We start from the raw sequence: 18600 nt of genomic DNA on the forward strand, positions 1-18600 counted from the left end.
GGAAACTCTGGCAGCAACGTCCTGAGGCTGAGAGGCTTGGCTTCCAGCAGCCCCCTTTGTGTTAGGTGTGTCTCCAGCCAGTAGCGAGTTCCCAGTGACTTCAATTTTGCCAGGTTTCCTTGATGCCACACTCGATTCTCAGCTTTCAATTATCAGCTGGTATCAAGTGAAGACATTAGTTTACTGCGTTGGAATTCTTGGCAATCCTGTTCTGCAGCTGAGTCAGTCAGTTCATTCAAATCGTAATAAAACTAAAATGGTTGTTCATCGTTCAATCATCAGAGAACTATTATGGGATGTTTCATGGGGAGGCAGCATCTTAGAGCATGTCCTGTGCTCATGATCCAACACCCTGCACTGCCAACTAAGCAGATGGTCAATGATGATATCTTGCTGACTAATCATAAACAAGTCACGAGGCAGCAGATGCCAGCAGCTCTTTATCTTTATATACATAAAGAGAGAGAATAAATTAATGTTTAAACAATGCAAATCTCTTTTTTAATCATTGCTGTGACGTATATGGCATCCAATCACAGTTGTTTCTTATCATCTGCAAGACCAGCATATATATAGAATGTAGCTGAGCAAGATATTACCACTTGGTTTGATTTTAAACAAAACCTGGCAGTCATAGAGTCATAGAGGTTTACAGCATGGAAACAGGCCCTTGGACCCAAACTGTTCATGACCATTAAGCTAATTCCAATTGCCCGCAGTTGGCCCATATCCCTCTATACCCATCGTACCCATGTAACTGTCTAAATGCTTTTTAAAAGACAAAATTGTACTCGCCTCTACTACTACCTCTGGCTACTTGTTCCAGACACTCACTACCCTCTGGACCCTTTTGTATCTCTCCTCTCTCACCTTAAAACTATGCCCTCTAGTTTGAGACCCCTCTACCTTTGGGAAAAGATATTGACTATCTAGCTGATCTTTGCCCCTCATTATTTTATAGACTGCTATAAGACCACCCCTAAGCCTTCTATGCTCCAGGGAAAATAGTCCCAATCGCTCCTTATAACTCAAACAAGTCCTGGTAGCGTCCTTTCTGCACCCTATCTAGAGTAATAATACCCTCCTCTATAATGTCAGTCATCAGATTACCAATCCATTCTCTATGACAATGCCTCTAGCAATCAGAGTCCATTTGCCAAGAAATCAGCACTCTTTCCTCATGCGGTATAAATTTTTATTTTCTTTACATTTGGCACTCGTGCGAATTATCCTGATCAGTGCAAAATGAAAAGCTTCGACAACGTGTGTCATTTTTCAGCAATACTCAGTTATTACTGATGAAAGGATGCAAGGTCAATAGAACTTACAAAATGTGTTAATATGAGTTCCCCTATTGGAGCACAGTTGGTGGATGGTCTATCACTTTGATCCACCCACATTTTCCCATCAGTTTCCTGGACTACAGAAACCTTCTCCTTCATGGTCAATGTTCCAAGTTTAGCAACCAGCACTTTCCCACCCTCCACACCCCAAACCCCCACCGGCATCCCAATCCCATGACCCTTTGTCAATCCTCTCTGACCACTGACACCTCCTCTAGACCCATCTTCTGTTCCTTATTTGTTCCATTACCATCTCCTTTTTCCATTGAATCCCTCTTGCCCTGGGAGCTTTCAAGGTTGGGATTTATTATCCATCTGTCCTGAGACTCTGGAAAAAAGGGTACTTCAGAGGGCGGGTAAGAGTTAACCGCATTGGCATGAGACACCTATAGTGATAGCAGGTTTCTATCTCTGAAGGGCATGTCATTTTTATATCATGTGGCATGGCCGCTGCCACTGATGCCAGCTTCACATTGCCAGGTTTATTTTTAAACATCGTTCATGGAATTTGAACTCATTTTCTGTGGATTAGTATTCTGGGACTCTGAATTACTTGATAACATAACTAACTACATACTGCCACACCTGACTGCTTTATTCACCACTGTAGCCTGTAGCTCTGATCTGCTCTGGTCTAAACATGGCTTCAGGCTCCGAGATGATTTGTAGAATAGAGTAACCTATGAGGTTAATCAGCGCAAAGAGTTATCTGATTAATCCCACTGCACTTTCCCTAAAGTTATTTACCAATTCCCCTTTCACTTTGCATCCACCAGCCACTCAGCCGAAGTATTCAAATCACAACTCATTACATAAAGCGAACTCTGTCCATGTCCTCCTTTGGTTTCTTTTACTAATGATCATAAAACTCAGTGCTCTCGTTACCCACCCCCCTGCCGCTGGAAATGGCTTTTCAATGTCTTGGTTTCTCTGATTTATCATAATTGCGAATGCTCCCTATTAAATATCCCGCTTAGCGATCCCTGGAACAATCCCAGCTTCCCATTATCATTCCCTGGGGAGGCAGCCAATCCAATTAAAATAAGCAGACGGTCAGTTCACTCAGACGGGATGAACGGAAAATTTCCTCTCCAGCCAAATTCAGCTTCTGTCTGAGCCAAGCATTTTGCAATCTCTGTACCTGAATGAGGAATCACAGAATCCTACAGTGCAGGAGAGGCCCTTCGGCCCATCGAGTCTGCACTGATGCATGAAAGGCCCCGACCTGCCCCCCTAAACCTACTTGCCAGCACTTGGCCCATAGCCTTGAATGTTATGGTGTCCCGAGTACTCATCCAGGTACCTTTTAAAGGATATGAGGCATCCCGCCTCCACCACCCTCACCGGGCAGCGCATTCCAGACTGTCACCACCCTCTAGGTAAAGATCCTCAAATCCCCTCGGAATTACCTGCTTCCTGCGTCGGAGAGGCCGGTGCTGTGGAATTAGCTTCCGTCGTGCTTTCTGCTGTGGATTCCACTCTGATGGGTACAGCATGTATCGTGTGTCCATTTCTGAAGGTCGTCTCGGCATTTGCACCTTTCGAGACAAGGAGAGTTTAAATTAGACGTCTTTGTGTTTGACCGAAAACCCAGTCTCGTGATGCGCCAGGTGCTAACAGCGGGGTCAAATTTGTCTCAACAACAAGAAATTGCATTGATCTAGAACCTCAACATAGCGCAATGTTCCAAGCAGCTTCATGAGTGTATTAACCAATCATAATTTGACCTCGGGTCACAAAGTTAGCGCGAGATCAAAATCTGGGGCCGGGAATTTCCAGCCTTTCCCAGTGGTGCGATCTTCCAGTCCCTCCCCCAACTTGTCGCAGGGACCCACGCAGTGCAGCCGGCCAACAATGCAAATAGTCATTGGGCGTGGTTTCACGGCCTCGCTTGGGTGAGATTGTAAAATCCCGCCCGAGGCCAATGGAGATTTCTGTCCTGAGAAGCTCACCCATGCTGATTCCAGGGCAGGTGATGTGGTAAAGTTTGGGTCGTTATCTTCGGCAGGACTGGAAGATCGTGCTGGAAAACCCACCGCTGCGAGGCTGGAAAATTCCAGCCAGGGTCAAAAAAGTTGCTTTTAACAAGCATCTTCAGGAGAGGTAGAGCAGTTTAGGCAGGGAATTCCAGAGCTTAAAGCTCAGGTAGCTAAAGGCACAGATACAAATTAGATTGAGGGTGAGCAGAACTTCAGAGCTGAAGGAATTTCCGAGATCTTGGAGGGTTAGAAGGGGTGATAGAGAAAGGGAAGGATGAGGTGACAGAGATTTGAAATCAAGAATGAGATTCCACAGCATCAATACTTTCAAAATCACATTTCATAATGTTCTTTTTCAGCTGACAGTGATTGTTGTGTTTTGGCACCAGGTATCTGTGTACAAACAAGTGGAAAATAATCACAGCTACCCTGTATGTGTGACAAGGCTGCGAATGGCCATGGTGTCCACACTCCTGGCACCAGCTCTTTACCATAGCTACTGTTTCTTGGGATGTAAGAGAGACGATAAATCTTCCCCAACTCCCAGAGAAAGAGAAGTCACATCAGTTATCCGTGTGTGGCCCCTCTTTACTGACAAAGAGAAGGAGAGAAGCAATTCTGAAACATAGTCATTGCTATGATGCACAGCAAGTAACATTGACAGCAATCAAATAAACAATCACATCACTTGTCCCAGTGATGTTGTCTGAGGGATAAATATTAGACAGGGTTGACAGAACATCCCCGCTCTCTTTTGTCTGAATCCAGCTGAGTGAGCGGACATGCCTTCTGTTTGATAACCCATCTGAGAGACAGCGCGGCTGACAGTGCAGCACTCCCTCACAGGGAGTGTCAGCCCAGATTTTCATTTTGTTCAAACATTTGGAGTGAGGCTCATAAGAACATAAGAAATAGGAGCAGGAGTAGGCCATCTAGCCCTTCGAGCCTGCCCCACCATTCAATAAGATCATGGCTGATCTGTCGTGGCTCAGTTCCACATTCCCGCCCTCTCCCCATAACCCTTAATCCCCTCTCTTATCAAAAACCCATCAACCCGCGTCTTAAAAATATTTAGCGAGGCAGCCTCCACCACTTCCAGGGGCAGAGAATTCCAGAGATTCACCACCCTTTGAGTGAAGAAGTTCCTCTTCAACTCCGTTCTAAACCGCCCCCCTTTTATCTTAAGGCTGTGCCCCCTAGTCCTACTGTCCTTTCTGAGCGGGAAGAGTCTCTCCACTTCTATCCTATCCATCCCATTCATCATCTTATACGTCTCAATGAGATCTCCCCTCATTCTTCTAACGAGTACAAGCCTAGTTTATTCAGCCTCTCCTCATAGCTCAACCCCCTCAATTCCGGTATCAGCCTAGTAAACCTCCTCTGCACTCCCTCCAAGGCCAAAATATCCTTGCGTAAGTGCGGCGACCAAAACTGCACACAGTACTCCAGCTGTGGCCTCACCAATGCCCTATACAGCCGCAGCAAGACCTCCCTACTTTTATATTCAATCCCCCTCACTATGAAGGCCAGCATCCCATTAGCCTTCCTGACCACCTGCTGCACCTGCAAGCTGGGTTTTTGCGACTCGTGCACAAGGACCCCTAGGTCCCTCTGCACCGTCGCCTGCTGCAGTTTTTCGCCACGTAAGTAATAGTCCTTCCTACCATTATTCCTACCAAAGTAGACCACCTCACACTTGCCAACATTAAATTCCATTTGCCATTTCCTGGCCCATTCGCCCAGCCTATCTAGACCCTTCTGCAGACTCTCCACACCCTCCGCGCAATTTGCCGTTCCACCAATCTTGGTGTCATCAGCAAATTTCGACACCATACAATCGGTTCCCTCCTCCAGATCATCTATATAAATGGTAAATAGCTGAGGCCCCAGCACCGACCCCTGGGGCACTCCACTGGCTCGATCCCAGAACCTTCCAACTCAAAGCTAAGCCACTGCGTTTAGACCATAAGACATAGGAGCAGAATTAGGCCACTCAGCCCATCAAGTCTGCTCCACCAATCATATTTGATTTTTTTTCTCTTCCCCATTCTCCTGCCTTTTCCCCATAACCCTTGATCCCCTTATTAATCAAGAACCTATCTATCTCTGTCTTAAAGACACTCAATGACCTGGCCTCCACAGCCATCTGTGGCAAACGGTTCCACAGATTCACCACTCTCTGGCTGAAGAAATTCCTCCTCATCTCTGTTCTAAAGGATCGTCCCTTTAGCCTGAGGTTGTGCCCTCTGATTCTAGTTTTTCCTACTAGTGGAAACATCCTCTTCACGTTCACTCTATCCAGGCTTCGCAGTATCCCGTAAGATTCAATAAAATCCCCCTCATCCTTCTAAACTCCAACGAATACAGACCCAGAGTCCACAACCATTCCTCATGTGACAAGCTCTTCATTCCAGGGATCATTCTTGTGAACCTCTTCTTGACCCTTTCCAAGGCCAGCACATCCTTCCTTAGATACAGGGCCCAAAACTGCTTACGATACTCCAAAGGGAGTCTGACCAGAGCCTTATACAGCCTTAGAAGTACATCCCTGCTCTTGTATTCTAGCCCTCTTGACATGAACGCTAACATTGCATTTGCCTTCCTAACTGCCGACTGAACCTGCACATTAACCTTAAGAGAATCTTGAACAATGAATCCTGCTTAAAGTTAAAATCATGGGTTTGCTAGGATGATTTCAGGGATGGGTAACTGGAGATATTAGCATGAATGCAGGGCAGGATAAAAAGAATTCTAAATGCTTATAAAATGACAGGGGTTTTGAAACGGAATGAACATCAGGAGAGAACATTTCCTTTTTGATATGGGAACTTATTGTCGGAACAAGGACAAGGAGAGAAATTAAGGTAAAATTCTTTGCATAGAATTACTTGACCTTGGGGAGCGAATGAGGCAGAGGAAGACACAGGGATATTGAAAGAATGTGGGCAGCCAAAATAATTCTTGAATTTCTCGAACAAAGATCAGACACAGGCTCGACCAGGGCTCTTACTATTCCCAGATCTCCCAGGGCTTCACCATCGAGCACTTCCCAAAATGGGCTGCAAACACTTGCTATTTCACTCTGTTAAACTCCCTCGAAATTGAACATTATGATTGAGTTTTACAGGATAGATTGCAAGGAAGATGGCTGTTTGTGGGCAAAACTAAAACTAGGGCTCACAAATGTAAGAAAGTCACACATTAATCCAATATGGAGCTAGAAGACATTCCTCTATTCGGAGAATGCGGAACTTGTTATCGTAGAGAGGAATTAAAACAAATTACTTCCTTTCTTGGGGGGAAGTTCAAAACAAAAATACATGAGGGAGGAGGGAATAGGAGGTCAGCTTGAGAGGGTAAGATGAGATACTGTGAAAGGAGGCTTGCCTGGGACATAAACACTGAGCCAAATGGCTGTAAATTCTAGCTGGCTCTGTGTAACTTTAAAAACATCTAATAAATCTGTCCTTAGCTTTCTGGGCTACAGTCTCAAATCTTTCCACAAAAGGCAAGGTGCATGCAGCATCGATGAAAGCTCTTTGGGCTCCCCAAAGGCACGAATCATTTACCGCTGAGTAAGTTCCTGTTTCTCTCTCTCTCTACTGGAGCAAAGCCTTTCCTAGCTGCAGCTCCCATTTTTTCTTTTCTTTCCAGAGTGTACGGGTGTGGCATACTCATCCCCGCTCAATAGCTGCCATTTTCCAACCTCGGGTGCCAAGGTGCCAGGCTGGGATCGACCTGGGACATTATTTCCTAATGAGCTGGCTCAGAATCTCACGACGGGATATCCTGCTTTGTCGCAGCGTCAGTGAAATGAGGTCATTCATTGTCTGGAAGTTGATGATGTCATACTACTCGCCATTCCGTGTTGCTAAGCAAAGTAATCACTGTCATTCCATGTTGCTAAGCAAAGAGTTGCAATGAATCGTTTCCTGTTGCAAAGTCCCATGATCGTGATGACATCATAATCCTCTCCTTGAGTTGGGCAAAAAAGATGAAATCAACATTGGGGTGGCATGGTGGCACAGTGGTTAGCACTGCTGCCTCATAGCGTCAGACACCCAGGTTCAATTCCAGCTTCGGGTCACCGTCTGTACGGAGTCTACACATTCTCCCCATCTGCTTGGGATTCCTCCGGGTGTTCCAGTTTCTTCCCACAGTCCAAAGATGTGCGGGTTAATTGGATTGGCTATGCTAAATTGCCCCTCGTGTCAGAGGGATTAGCAGGGTAAATATGTGGGGTTATGGGAATAGAGCTTGGATTGGATTGTGGTTGGTGTAGACTCAATGGGCCAAATGGCCTCCTTTTGCACTGTAGGGATTCTACAGTGATTAAGAACATAACTGATGAGTTTAATAAAAGGGAAAGCTGGATTGATAGGGTAAAGATACCAACTGGTATCATCAGACACCCAGACCAGATAAAATGCCAGAGGTTTGACTCTGCAATGGATCAGCTCTGAGCATGATGCCCAGTCCTCCAACTGGCTTCAGGCTTCCCGAGTCTGGGAATGAAAGAATATGTTCAAGATTCCCAATCTCTACCCACTGTCTACCATTGGAAAGTATGTGAGCACATATGTACACATGTGTATACTTACATGTGTATGCATGTATAGTACGTACTACATCCCTCTCCCCAGCCACTACTTAAGGTTGAATCAGACTATTTGCAACATTGACATCCAACCTGACCCTGAGCTGAGACCCCACTATCTTTTCTATGACCCCGCCCCCCACTCCATCCCACCCACCCACCGCCCCCCTCCATCCCCACAGCATCACCCTTCTCCAACCTGTCTCAGCTCACTGGCTGATAAATCCTCACCCATCTCTCTGTTACTTCCAGATTCAATTGTACAAATGCACTTGTAGCTGCCTTTTATCCTCAGAAACTTTAACTTATTCGAAGCTCTGCTGTCCAGACCTTAAATTGGACAATAATATCGCTTCCACCCATTCTCCCGCAGCCCCCCCCGTCCCGCCTTGCTCAGTCACTGTGCTGACTCTCCTTCTAAAAATACCTCAGTTTTCAAAATTCTCACTCTTGCATTCAAATCCTTCCATGATTTCACTCTCACCCCTATCTCCACCAGCCCCACAACCCTCTCACCTCTGTCAGTAAGGTCACGGGTTCCACTCCAAACACCATGCTGCAGTACTGAGGCAGTGCCGCACTGGCAGAGGTGCCATGTTTCAGATGGGGTATTAAACCGAGTTTGCAATTTCAAAGATTCATGTCTGCTGCTGGAAGAAGGGCAGGGCAGTTCCCCAACATCAACCGGACCAATATCTCACTCTCCAGTAACATCTCCAGAAAACAAATTTTCTGCTCATTATCACACTGTCGTATCTGAGATCTTGCTGTGTAATGAAAACTGGCTGCCACGTTTCCTACATTGCAACAGTAACTATTCATTCTAAGTTTTTAATCAGGGTAATGTGCTCTGGGACATTCTGAGGCAGTGGTAGGTGCTATAGAAATGTAAATCTGTTGTTCTTTGTTGTTGCTGCTGCTGCTTTTCATTGACTGTGAGTTTGACTGGAGCAATTATCAGAGTCACAGAATGATGAAGGGTTTGAACATCTCTTCACTTCAAGTCCCTCAGGGTATAATTTTCTTGTCCTTACTGAGAGGGGTAGCAGTCTGCGAGCGACAGGAAGCTGTCTGAGTGCACAGCATTGAGAAAAAGAACAGGTCGCTTCAACTAAAGGATAAGTGTGGTTGCCATGGGGATAAATGAAGCAGTGGTGATGGGATTCTCATTTTGCCTCCAGTCTCCTCTTGTCCTTCCTTTTATCCAGCAGAAGGTGCAAAACAGAAGTCACACAATCCAGAGAAGAGTCAATTTTGACAGGGGCAGAAATTAAATCCATATCAAAAGTGGAATGGTTAAAGTTTGGGTGTCTGGTGGAGGTGCATTCAGGATGAGGAGTGATAGGCGAGTGTGACTCTGAGAATTACACTCGTTTATTAAAGTTGCATTTACAGGATATATTTGATTTGATTTATTATTTCACTGTATGTTTATACATGTGACAAAGTATTGTTTCCTGTGCATTTTACAGACAAAGCACACCGTTCATAGAGAAGGAAATGAGCATGCCGAATGTAGTGTTACAGTCACAGCGAGGGTGTAGAGAAAGATCAACTTAATGCGAGCTAGGTCCATTCAAAAGCCTGAAGGCCGCCGGGAAGAAGCTGCTCTCGAGTCGGTTGGTACGTGACCTCAGACTTGTGTGTCTTTTTCCCGACGGAAGAAGGTGGAAGAGAGAATGTCCGGGATGCGTGGGGTCCTTAATTATGTTGGCTGCTTTGCAAGGCAGCGGGAGGTGTAGACAGTCAATGGATGGGAGGCCGGTTTGCGTGGTGATTGGGCTACATTCACGACCTTTTGTAGCTCCTTGCGGTCTTGGGCAGAGCAGGAGCCCATACCAAGCTGTGATACAACCAGGTGTTGCTGGCGGGCCAGCATTTATTGCCCATTCCTAATTGCCCTTGAGAAGGTGGTGGTGAGTTGCCACCTTGAGCCGCTGCAATCTCTGTGGTGTAGGTACATCCACAGCGCTGTTAGGCAGGAAGTTCCAGGATTTTGATCCAGTGACTGTGAAGGAATGGCGATATATTTCCAAGTCAGGCTGGTGAATAACTTGGAGGGGACCTTGCAGGTGGTGGTGCTCCCAGGTATCTGCTGCCCTTGTCCTTCTAGATGGGTTTGGAAGGTGCAGTATTAGGAAGCTTGGTGAGTTGCTGCAGGTGTATCTTGTAGGTAGTACACACGGCTGCCACTGTTAATCGATGGCTAAGGGATTGAATGTTTGTGGATGGGTACCAATGAAGCGGGGCTGCTTCATCCTGGATGGTGTTGAGATTCTTGAGTGTTGTTAGAGCTGCACTATTCGGGCTAGTGGGGAGTATTCCATCACACTCCTGACTAGTGCCTGGCAGATGGTGTGCAGGCTTTGAGGATTCAGGAGATAAGTTACTCACTGGAGGGTTCCTAACCTCTGGCCTGTCCTTATAGCCACAGTATTGACACGGTTGACATGATCAGCAGAACATTGAGTGATTGAGGTTTACGACGAACAGAATGCCAATCAGGAGAACATTAGAGTCATCAGGTCTGGATACGATACAGGGTAAGGGTTTCAGCTGAGAATAGGTTGAGGCACGGGAAGAGAGAGAGGCTGATATTTGAGGTGGAAATAGGACAGGATTTGGGATCAGATGGAGCAGAGAGTCAAATGGGATGATGAGATAACGAAGAGCTCGGTTAATGTGGTGACAGTGGCCAGGGACTGGGATGGAGTTATTGATAACCTTATATTAGGGGGCAAAGACAGCTGGCTGAATTGGCCTGCTCATGGGTTTGGAGGTTGGAGTTCCAGGAAAATCCTGGGGAAGAGAGGTGGGGTGGCTCCCTGCTGTGTCGGGGAAGGTTCCCGGGAACTGATTAGAATGACAGGATTGCCTGCACATTCCACAGAGACAGTCAATTAGTATGGTTTATCCCCAGTGCCCGTTTACCAACTCCCACCCCCCACCCTTGCAGGCAGAGGCCACGTACCCAATGGAGCTGACCTCCACGAGCCTCTGGCAGCTGGGGCTTCCTTGGAGCGAGGGCTCTGATTGATGGGGCTGTTGTTACTGAAGGTTTCAGTCGTGCCTGAGGTTGACCTGTTGGAGCAATTTCCCCTTGAGGGACCTGAATCCAGCCCCGTAGCCCCCATATTGAGGTGATGTCACAGTTCATGACCTCTCGCTCTGAGTGGGTGCTGCAGCAACCAGAACCCACCATTGGGAGGTCGCCATCTTTCTGCCCCGATGCTAACGGCTCCTTACATGGGAAGTCCTTATTTACTTAAAGGCTTCATCCTAATGGTTTTAAACCAGTAGCAGGCTTGGGGGTGGGGTAGGGGGGTTCCATATTGGAGGCCACATAACTAAACCTCGTTGGATCTGCTTGAAAGCTTCAGGCGATGAGGGGGTGGAGTCCCTCCCTGGGGAATGGAGGAGAACGGGTGGGGGGGGGGGGGGTAGGGTTAGGGTTAGGATTAGGATTAACCCTAACCCTGTCCTACCACCAACGTCTACCTCCCCTTGACTCCCATTCCACCGTCACTCATCTGTGGCCTGGATCCCTCATGGATCCAGTCTCTATGGGTGCATTACTATCAGCGGCCAAGACTCCTGATGGCATTGATGGGCAATGGAAAGCTGCCAGCCTCTAACTGGTCAGCCACACTCAGGGGGTGTTGGCCAGTTCAGTGTCTGATGGCAGCTAATTCCAATGGCCTTCCTCAATGGGGTGTGGAACTCCTGCTGATCCTTCAGCCAGTGGGGAGGGCCCTCATCACCAACAATCAATTCCATCTGATACTTCAATGTGGGAAAGACCAGAATTAGGGCCTGTCAATATAAGATCATCACAAATAAATGCAATAGAGAATTCAGGAGAAACTTCTTTTTCAAGGGATGAGAATGTGAACTTGCAGTAACTGAGGTGCATGAGACAGGTACTTTTGTTTAACCAGGAAGCTGGATAAATACATGAGGGAACTGGGAGAAGATACGATGGCACAGTGGCAAGCACTGCTGCCTCACAGCAGACCCGGGTTCGTTTCCCGGTTTGGGTCACTGTCTGTGTGGAGTTTGCAAGTTCTCCCTGTGTCTATGAGGGTTTCCTCTGGGTGCCCCGGTTCTCTCCCACAGTCCAAGGATGTGCAGGTTAGGGAGACTGGCCATGTTAAATTGCACTTTAGTGTCAGCAACTAGTTAGGGTAAATGCATGGGGTTATGGGGTAGGACCTGGCTTGGATTGTAGTCGGTGCTTGATGGACTGAATGGCCTCCTTCTGCATTGTAGAATTCTATGCTTCTATGTTCATAGGTTGAATTAGGAAAGAGTGACAAGGTTTGTGTGACACATAAACACCAACATAGGTCAGTTGGGTTTGTCGCTACATTGTCTGTATAATTTGATGTAAAACTCTGTTTGTGATCACATTTTCAAAGAGGATGTTTGGGTCCCACACTCACATTCCCTCTCACACAGCTGACTTCCTTTTCATTAACAGAAGAAAGTCCTGATCAGAACTCCAGTTCCCCATTCCGTGAAAAGTCAAAAAAATGATCAACTGCCTCAAAAGTGAAGGCGGTTCTGTTGCCAATTCCTCTTTACCCGATCGGTTCAAATCCTAACTGAGTAATGTTTACATCTGTCCTCTCTTCAAAGCCACGTCCCTCAGACACAATGTGGAGATGCCGGCATTGGACTGGGGTGGGCACAGTAAGAAGTCTCACAACACCAGATTAAAAAGTTCAACAGGTTCATTTGGAATCATGAGCTTTTGGAGCACTGCCCCTTTAACAGATGAGTGCCTGATGAACTCACCTAATGAAGGGGCAGCACTCTGAAAGCTCGTGCTACCAATTAAACCTTTTCGACTTGAACCTGATGTTCTCAGACACAGTTAGTGAGGGATTTCATTTACAAGCACACACATTAATTTATCCTTTCTGGGATATTGGTGTAAAATGTAAACACAGGCTGGAATTCTCCGACCACACTTGCAGCTGGTATCCTCCAGTCCCGCTGCTGTGAATGGAGTTTTAGCTGAGCGTCAAATTCTCCATTCTCACCAGCAGTGAATGGCACGGCAAACAAGACTGGAGAATTCCAACCAACGTCCACTTAATTCCAAGTAGGAATAAAGCCTGTCTCAAAAAATCCTCTCCAATAATTTCCCTACCATTGATGTAAGGCTCACTGGCCTGTAATTACCTGGATTATTCTTGCTACCCTTCTTAAACAAACCCTTGCTACCCTTCTTAAACCGTCAATCCTTACAGCTACAATGGAATAACAATAGCTATCACAACAATATGTGACACAGGAAAGACACTCTCTAGGTAAGGGACATCACCCAGATGAACACTGGCTATTCTTCAATCTGGGACCTCCCCTGTAGCCAGTGAGGATATAAAGAGTTCACTCAAGGCCCCAGCAATTTCCTCCCTTGCTTCTCTCAGCTATTTACCATTTATATAGATGATCTGGAGGAGGGAACCGAGTGCAGGGTGTCGAAATTTGCTGATGACACCAAGATTGGGGGAAAGGCAAATTGTGCGGAGGGTGTGGAGAGTCTGCAGAAGGATCTAGATAGGCTGGGCGAATGGGCCAGGAAATGGCAAATGGAATTTAATGTTGGCAAGTGTGAGGTGGTCCACTTTGGTAGGAAGAATGGTAGGAAGGACTATTACTTACATGGCGAAAAACTGCAGCAGGCGACGGTGCAGAGGGACCTCGGGGTCCTTGTGCATGAGTCGCAAAAACCCAGCTTGCAGGTGCAGCAGGTGGTCAGGAAGGCTAATGGGATGCTGGCCTTCATAGCGAGGGGGATTGAATATAAAAGTAGGGAGGTCTTGCTGCAGCTGTATAGGGCATTGGTGAGGCCGCAGCTGGAGTACTGTGTGCAGTTTTGGGCGCCGCACCTGCGCAAGGATATTTTGGCCCTGGAGGGAGTGCAGAGGAGGTTTACTAGGCTGATACCGGAGTTGAAGGGATTGAGCTATGAGGAGAGGCTGAATAAACTAGGCTTGTACTCGTTAGAGTTTAGAAGAATGAGGGGAGATCTCATTGAGACGTATAAGATGATGAAGGGGATGGATAGGATAGAGGTGGAGAGACTCTTCCCGCTCGCTCAAAAAAGACAGTAGGACTAGGGGGCACAGCCTCAAGATAAAGGGGAGGCGGTTTAGAACGGAGTTGAGGAGGAACTTCTTCACTCAAAGGGTGGTGAATCTCTGGAATTCTCTGCCCGTTGAAGTGGTGGAGGCTGCCTCGCTAAATATTTTTAAGAAGCAGGTTGATGGGTTCTTGATAAGAGAGGGGATTAAGGGTTATGGGGAGAGGGCGGGAAAGTGGAACTGAGCCACAACAGATCAGCCATGATCTTATTGAATGGCGGGGCAGGCTCGAAGGGCTAGATGGCCTACTCCTGCTCCTATTTCTTATGTTCTTATGTTCTTATGTATTCTGGGGTATATCCCATCAGGCCCTGGCGACTTATCTACCTTAATGCTTCTCAAGAACCCCAATACCTCCTCCTTTTTGATCTCAACATGACTCAAACTATCTACAAATCCTATCCCAGACTCATCATCCACCAACTCCTCTTTGGTGAATATTGACGCAAAGTACTCATTTAATACCTCACCTATTTCCTCTGCGTTGATTCCCTCCCTTGTCCTTGAGTGGCCCAACCTTCTCTCTGGCTACCCTCTCGCTCTTTGTACATGTATAAAAAGCCTTGGGATTTTCTTTAATACCTTTTCATGACCCCTTTTAGCCCTCACTGAGTGAGGACTAAAAGTGAGGGCTAAAATCATACTCAGAGTCAACATTCACTCCCTCCGTCACTGACACACAGTGGAAGCAGTGTGCATCATCAACAAAATGTCTAATGGAACTCACCAAGGTTCCTTTGGCAGCACCTAACAGCACTCTTGTGGCTAAAGGGACCAAGGGAGATGGAGAGAAAAGTGGAAATGAGATACTGAACATGCACAATCAACCATGATCATATTGAATGATGGAGCAGGCTCGAGGAGCAGAATGGCCTATTCCGGCACCTATTTTCCATGTTTCTATGTGGCACCTACCAACTAGATAGACAAGGGCTCGATCATGAGTTAAAACTGGAATTCCACTAACAGAGGTTAAGGGCAGAGGGTCCCACTGAGTTGGACAAATGCTAACGTGTTCCAGGATAAGCCCAGATCATCACGGTAAAGTGACCAATGAGGAAATGGACGACGGAGTATGACTGATCTGAAGAGGGATTTCTTTCATTCAGAGATGCAAATGATTAGACCAATCAGGCAGGTCAGGGTGTGAATGAGGATACTGAGGGTGATTCTGGGATGGCCACCCAGGTATCTAAGAAAAATCCTTCAGCGAGTCTTAATGACTATCGGCTGGTGGTTCTGACATCCACATCATTACGAAGTGCCTCGAAAGATATGAATCAATTCCAGGCTCCAGGACTGCCTGGATCCACTACACTTCGCCTACCACAGCAACAGGTCCACAGCAGACACCACCTCCCTGGTTCTGGACTCAACCCTGGAACACCAGATAACAAGGACATGGATGTCAGACTCCTATCTATTGACTGTAGCTCAGCCTTCAACACTATTATTCCCATGAAACTCACCTCCAAACTGCATGGCCTGGGCCTCAGCACCTCCCTCTGTGACTGGATCCTGAACCTCCTAACTCTCAGACCACAATCAGTAAGGATAGGCAACAACACCTCCTCCATGATCATCCTCAACACCGGTGCCCCACAAGGTTGTGTCCTCAGCCCCTTACCGTATTCCTTATACACCGATGACCGTGTGGCCAAATTCCCCTCTGACTCGATTTTCAAGTTTGCTGACGACACCACCGTGATGGGCCGGATCTCAAACAACGACAAGAACATAAGAACATAAGAAATAGGAGCAGGAGTAGGCCATCTAGCCCCTCGAGCCTGCCCCGCCATTCAATAAGATCATGGCTGATCTGTCGTGGCTCAGTTCCACATTCCCGCCCTCTCCCCATAACCCTTAATCCCCTCGCTTATCAAAAACCCATCAACCCGCGTCTTAAAAATATTGAGCAGGCAGCCTCCACCACTTCAATGGGCAGAGAATTCCAGAGATTCACCACCCTTTGAGTGAAGAAGTTCCTCCTCAACTCCGTTCTAAACCGCCCCCCCTTTATCTTGAGGCTGTGCCCCCTAGTCCTACTGTCCTTTCTGAGCAGGAAGAGCCTCTCCACCTCTATCCTATCCATCCCATTCAAAATCTTATACGTCTCAATGAGATCTCCCCTCATTCTTCTAAACTCTAACAAGTACAAGCCTAGTTTATTCAGCCTCTCCTCGTAGCTCAACCCCCTCAACCCCGGTATCAGCCTAGTAAACCTCCTCTGCACTCCCTCCAAGGCCAAAATATCCTTGCGTAAGTGCGGCGACCAAACTGCACACAGTACTCCAGCTGCGGCCTCACCAGTGCCCTGTACAGCCGCAGCAAGACCTCCCTACTTTTATATTCAATCCCCCTCGCTATGAAGGCCAGCATCCCATTAGCCTTCCTGACCACCTGCTGATACCAAGACAAGAGTACAGGAGTGAGACAGAAAATCTGGTGAACTGGTGCGGGAACAATAAACCCTCCTTCAATGTCAACAAAACAAAAGGAGGTTGTCATCGATTTCAGGAGGCGTAAAGGAGAACATGCCCCTGTCTACATCAATGGGGACGAAGTAGAAAGGGTAAAGAGCTTTTTAGGTGTCCAGATCACCAACAACCTGTACTGGTCCTCCCATGCTGACACTATATTAAGAAAGCCCCTACTTTCTCAGAAGACTAAAGAAATTTGGCATGTCAGCTACGACTCTCACCAACTTTTACAGATACATCATAGAAAGCATTATTTCTGGTTACATCACAGCTTGGTATGGGCTCCTGCTCTGCCCAAGACCGCAAGAAACTATGAAAAATTGTGAATGCAGCCTAATCCATCACGCAAACCAGCCTCCTATCCATTGACTCTGTCTGCACTTCCTGCTGCCTCGGCAAAGCAGCAGCATAATTAAGGACCCCACACACCACTGACGTTCTCTCTTCCACCTTCTTCCGTTGGAGAAAAGATAAGGAAGTCGGAGGTCACGTACAACTGACTCAAGAACAGCTTCTTCTCTGCTGCTGTCAGACTTTTGAATAGACCTACCTCGCAATAAGTTGATCTTTCTCTACACCCCAGCTATGACTACATTCTGCACACTCTCGTTTCATTCTCTATGAACGGTTTGCTTTGTACAGCTCGCAAAGAGCAATACTTTTCACTGTATGTTAATACATGTGACAATAATAAATCCAATCAAATCATGTGCCTTGGAACGTTAGATACATGTAAATATTGTTTTTGTTAAATCAAAGGCCCCCACAGGAACAGAAAAGATTCTATGGCATGATTTCAGTGAAGAAGTGACACGGTGGCACAGTGATTAGCACTGCCACCTCACAGCGCCAGAGACCCGGGTTCGATTCACAGCTTGGGTCACTGTCTGTGTGGAGTCTACATATTCTCCCCATATCTGCATGGATTTCCTCCGGGTGCTCCAGTTTCCTCCCACAGTCCAAAGATGTGCTGGTTAGGTGCACTAGCCATGCCCAAATTCTCCCTCAGTCTACTCGAACAGGCGCCAGAGTGTGGCAGCCAGGGAATTTTCATTGCACTGTCAATGTGAGCCTAATTGTGACTGATAAATAAACTTTAACTTTACTTCAGCCCTACAAATCTCTGCACTCCTCTAATTCTGCACTCTTGAATCTTGATTTTAATCACTACACCATCAGTCGCTGTGCCTTCAGCTGTCTGGGCCCCAAGCTCTGGAATTCCTTCTCTAAACCTCTCCACCTCTCTTTCATCCATTATGAGATCTCTGAAAACCTACCTCTTTACCAAGTTTTTGGTTAGCACTCCCAATATCTCCTTAGGTAGATCAGTGTCATATTTTGTTTGATAATTCTCCTGTGAAGCACCTTGGGAAATTTTGCTAAATTAAAGGCGCTGTATAAATGCAAGTTGGCCCAGTTTAATATTTATTCACTTAATAATCATTATTGAAACACAGAGTGGCTGTTTGTTAGAGCTTGCTGTGCACAAATTGGCATTTCCTCAATTACAATGGGGACCCAGCTTGCACACTACAAAAGCTTTGAATTACGATGAGGTGCTATATAAACGCAAGTCTTCTTTCACAAAAAAATCTTAGGCAGTAATACCACTGGGAAGAATTAAACTCAAAGGAATTTATTGGTCTAAACAGTCAAGTGTGCGCACAGTCCTTTAAAACATTCACTGCTGAAACTCCAGCTGCAATACATTCCTCCAGGAGTTCCCCTCCTGGGCTTACACCAGTTGTGGAGTGTGGATTCAGCCTTGACTAAGAACAGGTTAAATGGGGCAGGTTCGTGAGAATTTTATTAACCGAAGTTCACACGCCCAGGGAGAGGAAAAATTTATTTATTTTTCTTCAAAAGGCAGAAAGCTAGAGGGGAAAAAAAACCCATCGCTTTCTGACAATCTCAACTGTGAAAGAGAGGAAATTGAAACAGGAAATGTTGACCAAAGTTTACACAGAGATGAAGCTCAGCACCACACAACACAGAAAAGGTGATGAATGCAGACTCTGAGGAAGTGGAGTCAGTGTGGGGAGGCATTGA

The 18600-nt window shown here is 46.5% G+C and overlaps 1 protein-coding gene across 2 annotated transcripts in view; it reads right to left on the bottom strand.

Moving 5' to 3' along the window:
* The window catches only part of phactr2 (phosphatase and actin regulator 2), a 123206-nt gene that overhangs the window by 38380 nt on the left and 66226 nt on the right, over positions 1-18600 (bottom strand). For both annotated transcript variants that reach the window (XM_080200864.1, XM_080200863.1), the window contains exon 4: positions 2753-2881. In XM_080200864.1, coding sequence (XP_080056990.1) covers positions 2753-2881 — 129 coding nt within the window. The remainder of the gene's footprint in view (positions 1-2752; positions 2882-18600) is intronic.

The sequence above is a fragment of the Carcharhinus amblyrhynchos genome, chromosome 12 (assembly GCF_965287045.1).
Source record: "Carcharhinus amblyrhynchos chromosome 12, sCarAmb.v2.hapA, whole genome shotgun sequence".
Taxonomy (NCBI): Eukaryota; Metazoa; Chordata; class Chondrichthyes; order Carcharhiniformes; family Carcharhinidae; genus Carcharhinus; species Carcharhinus amblyrhynchos.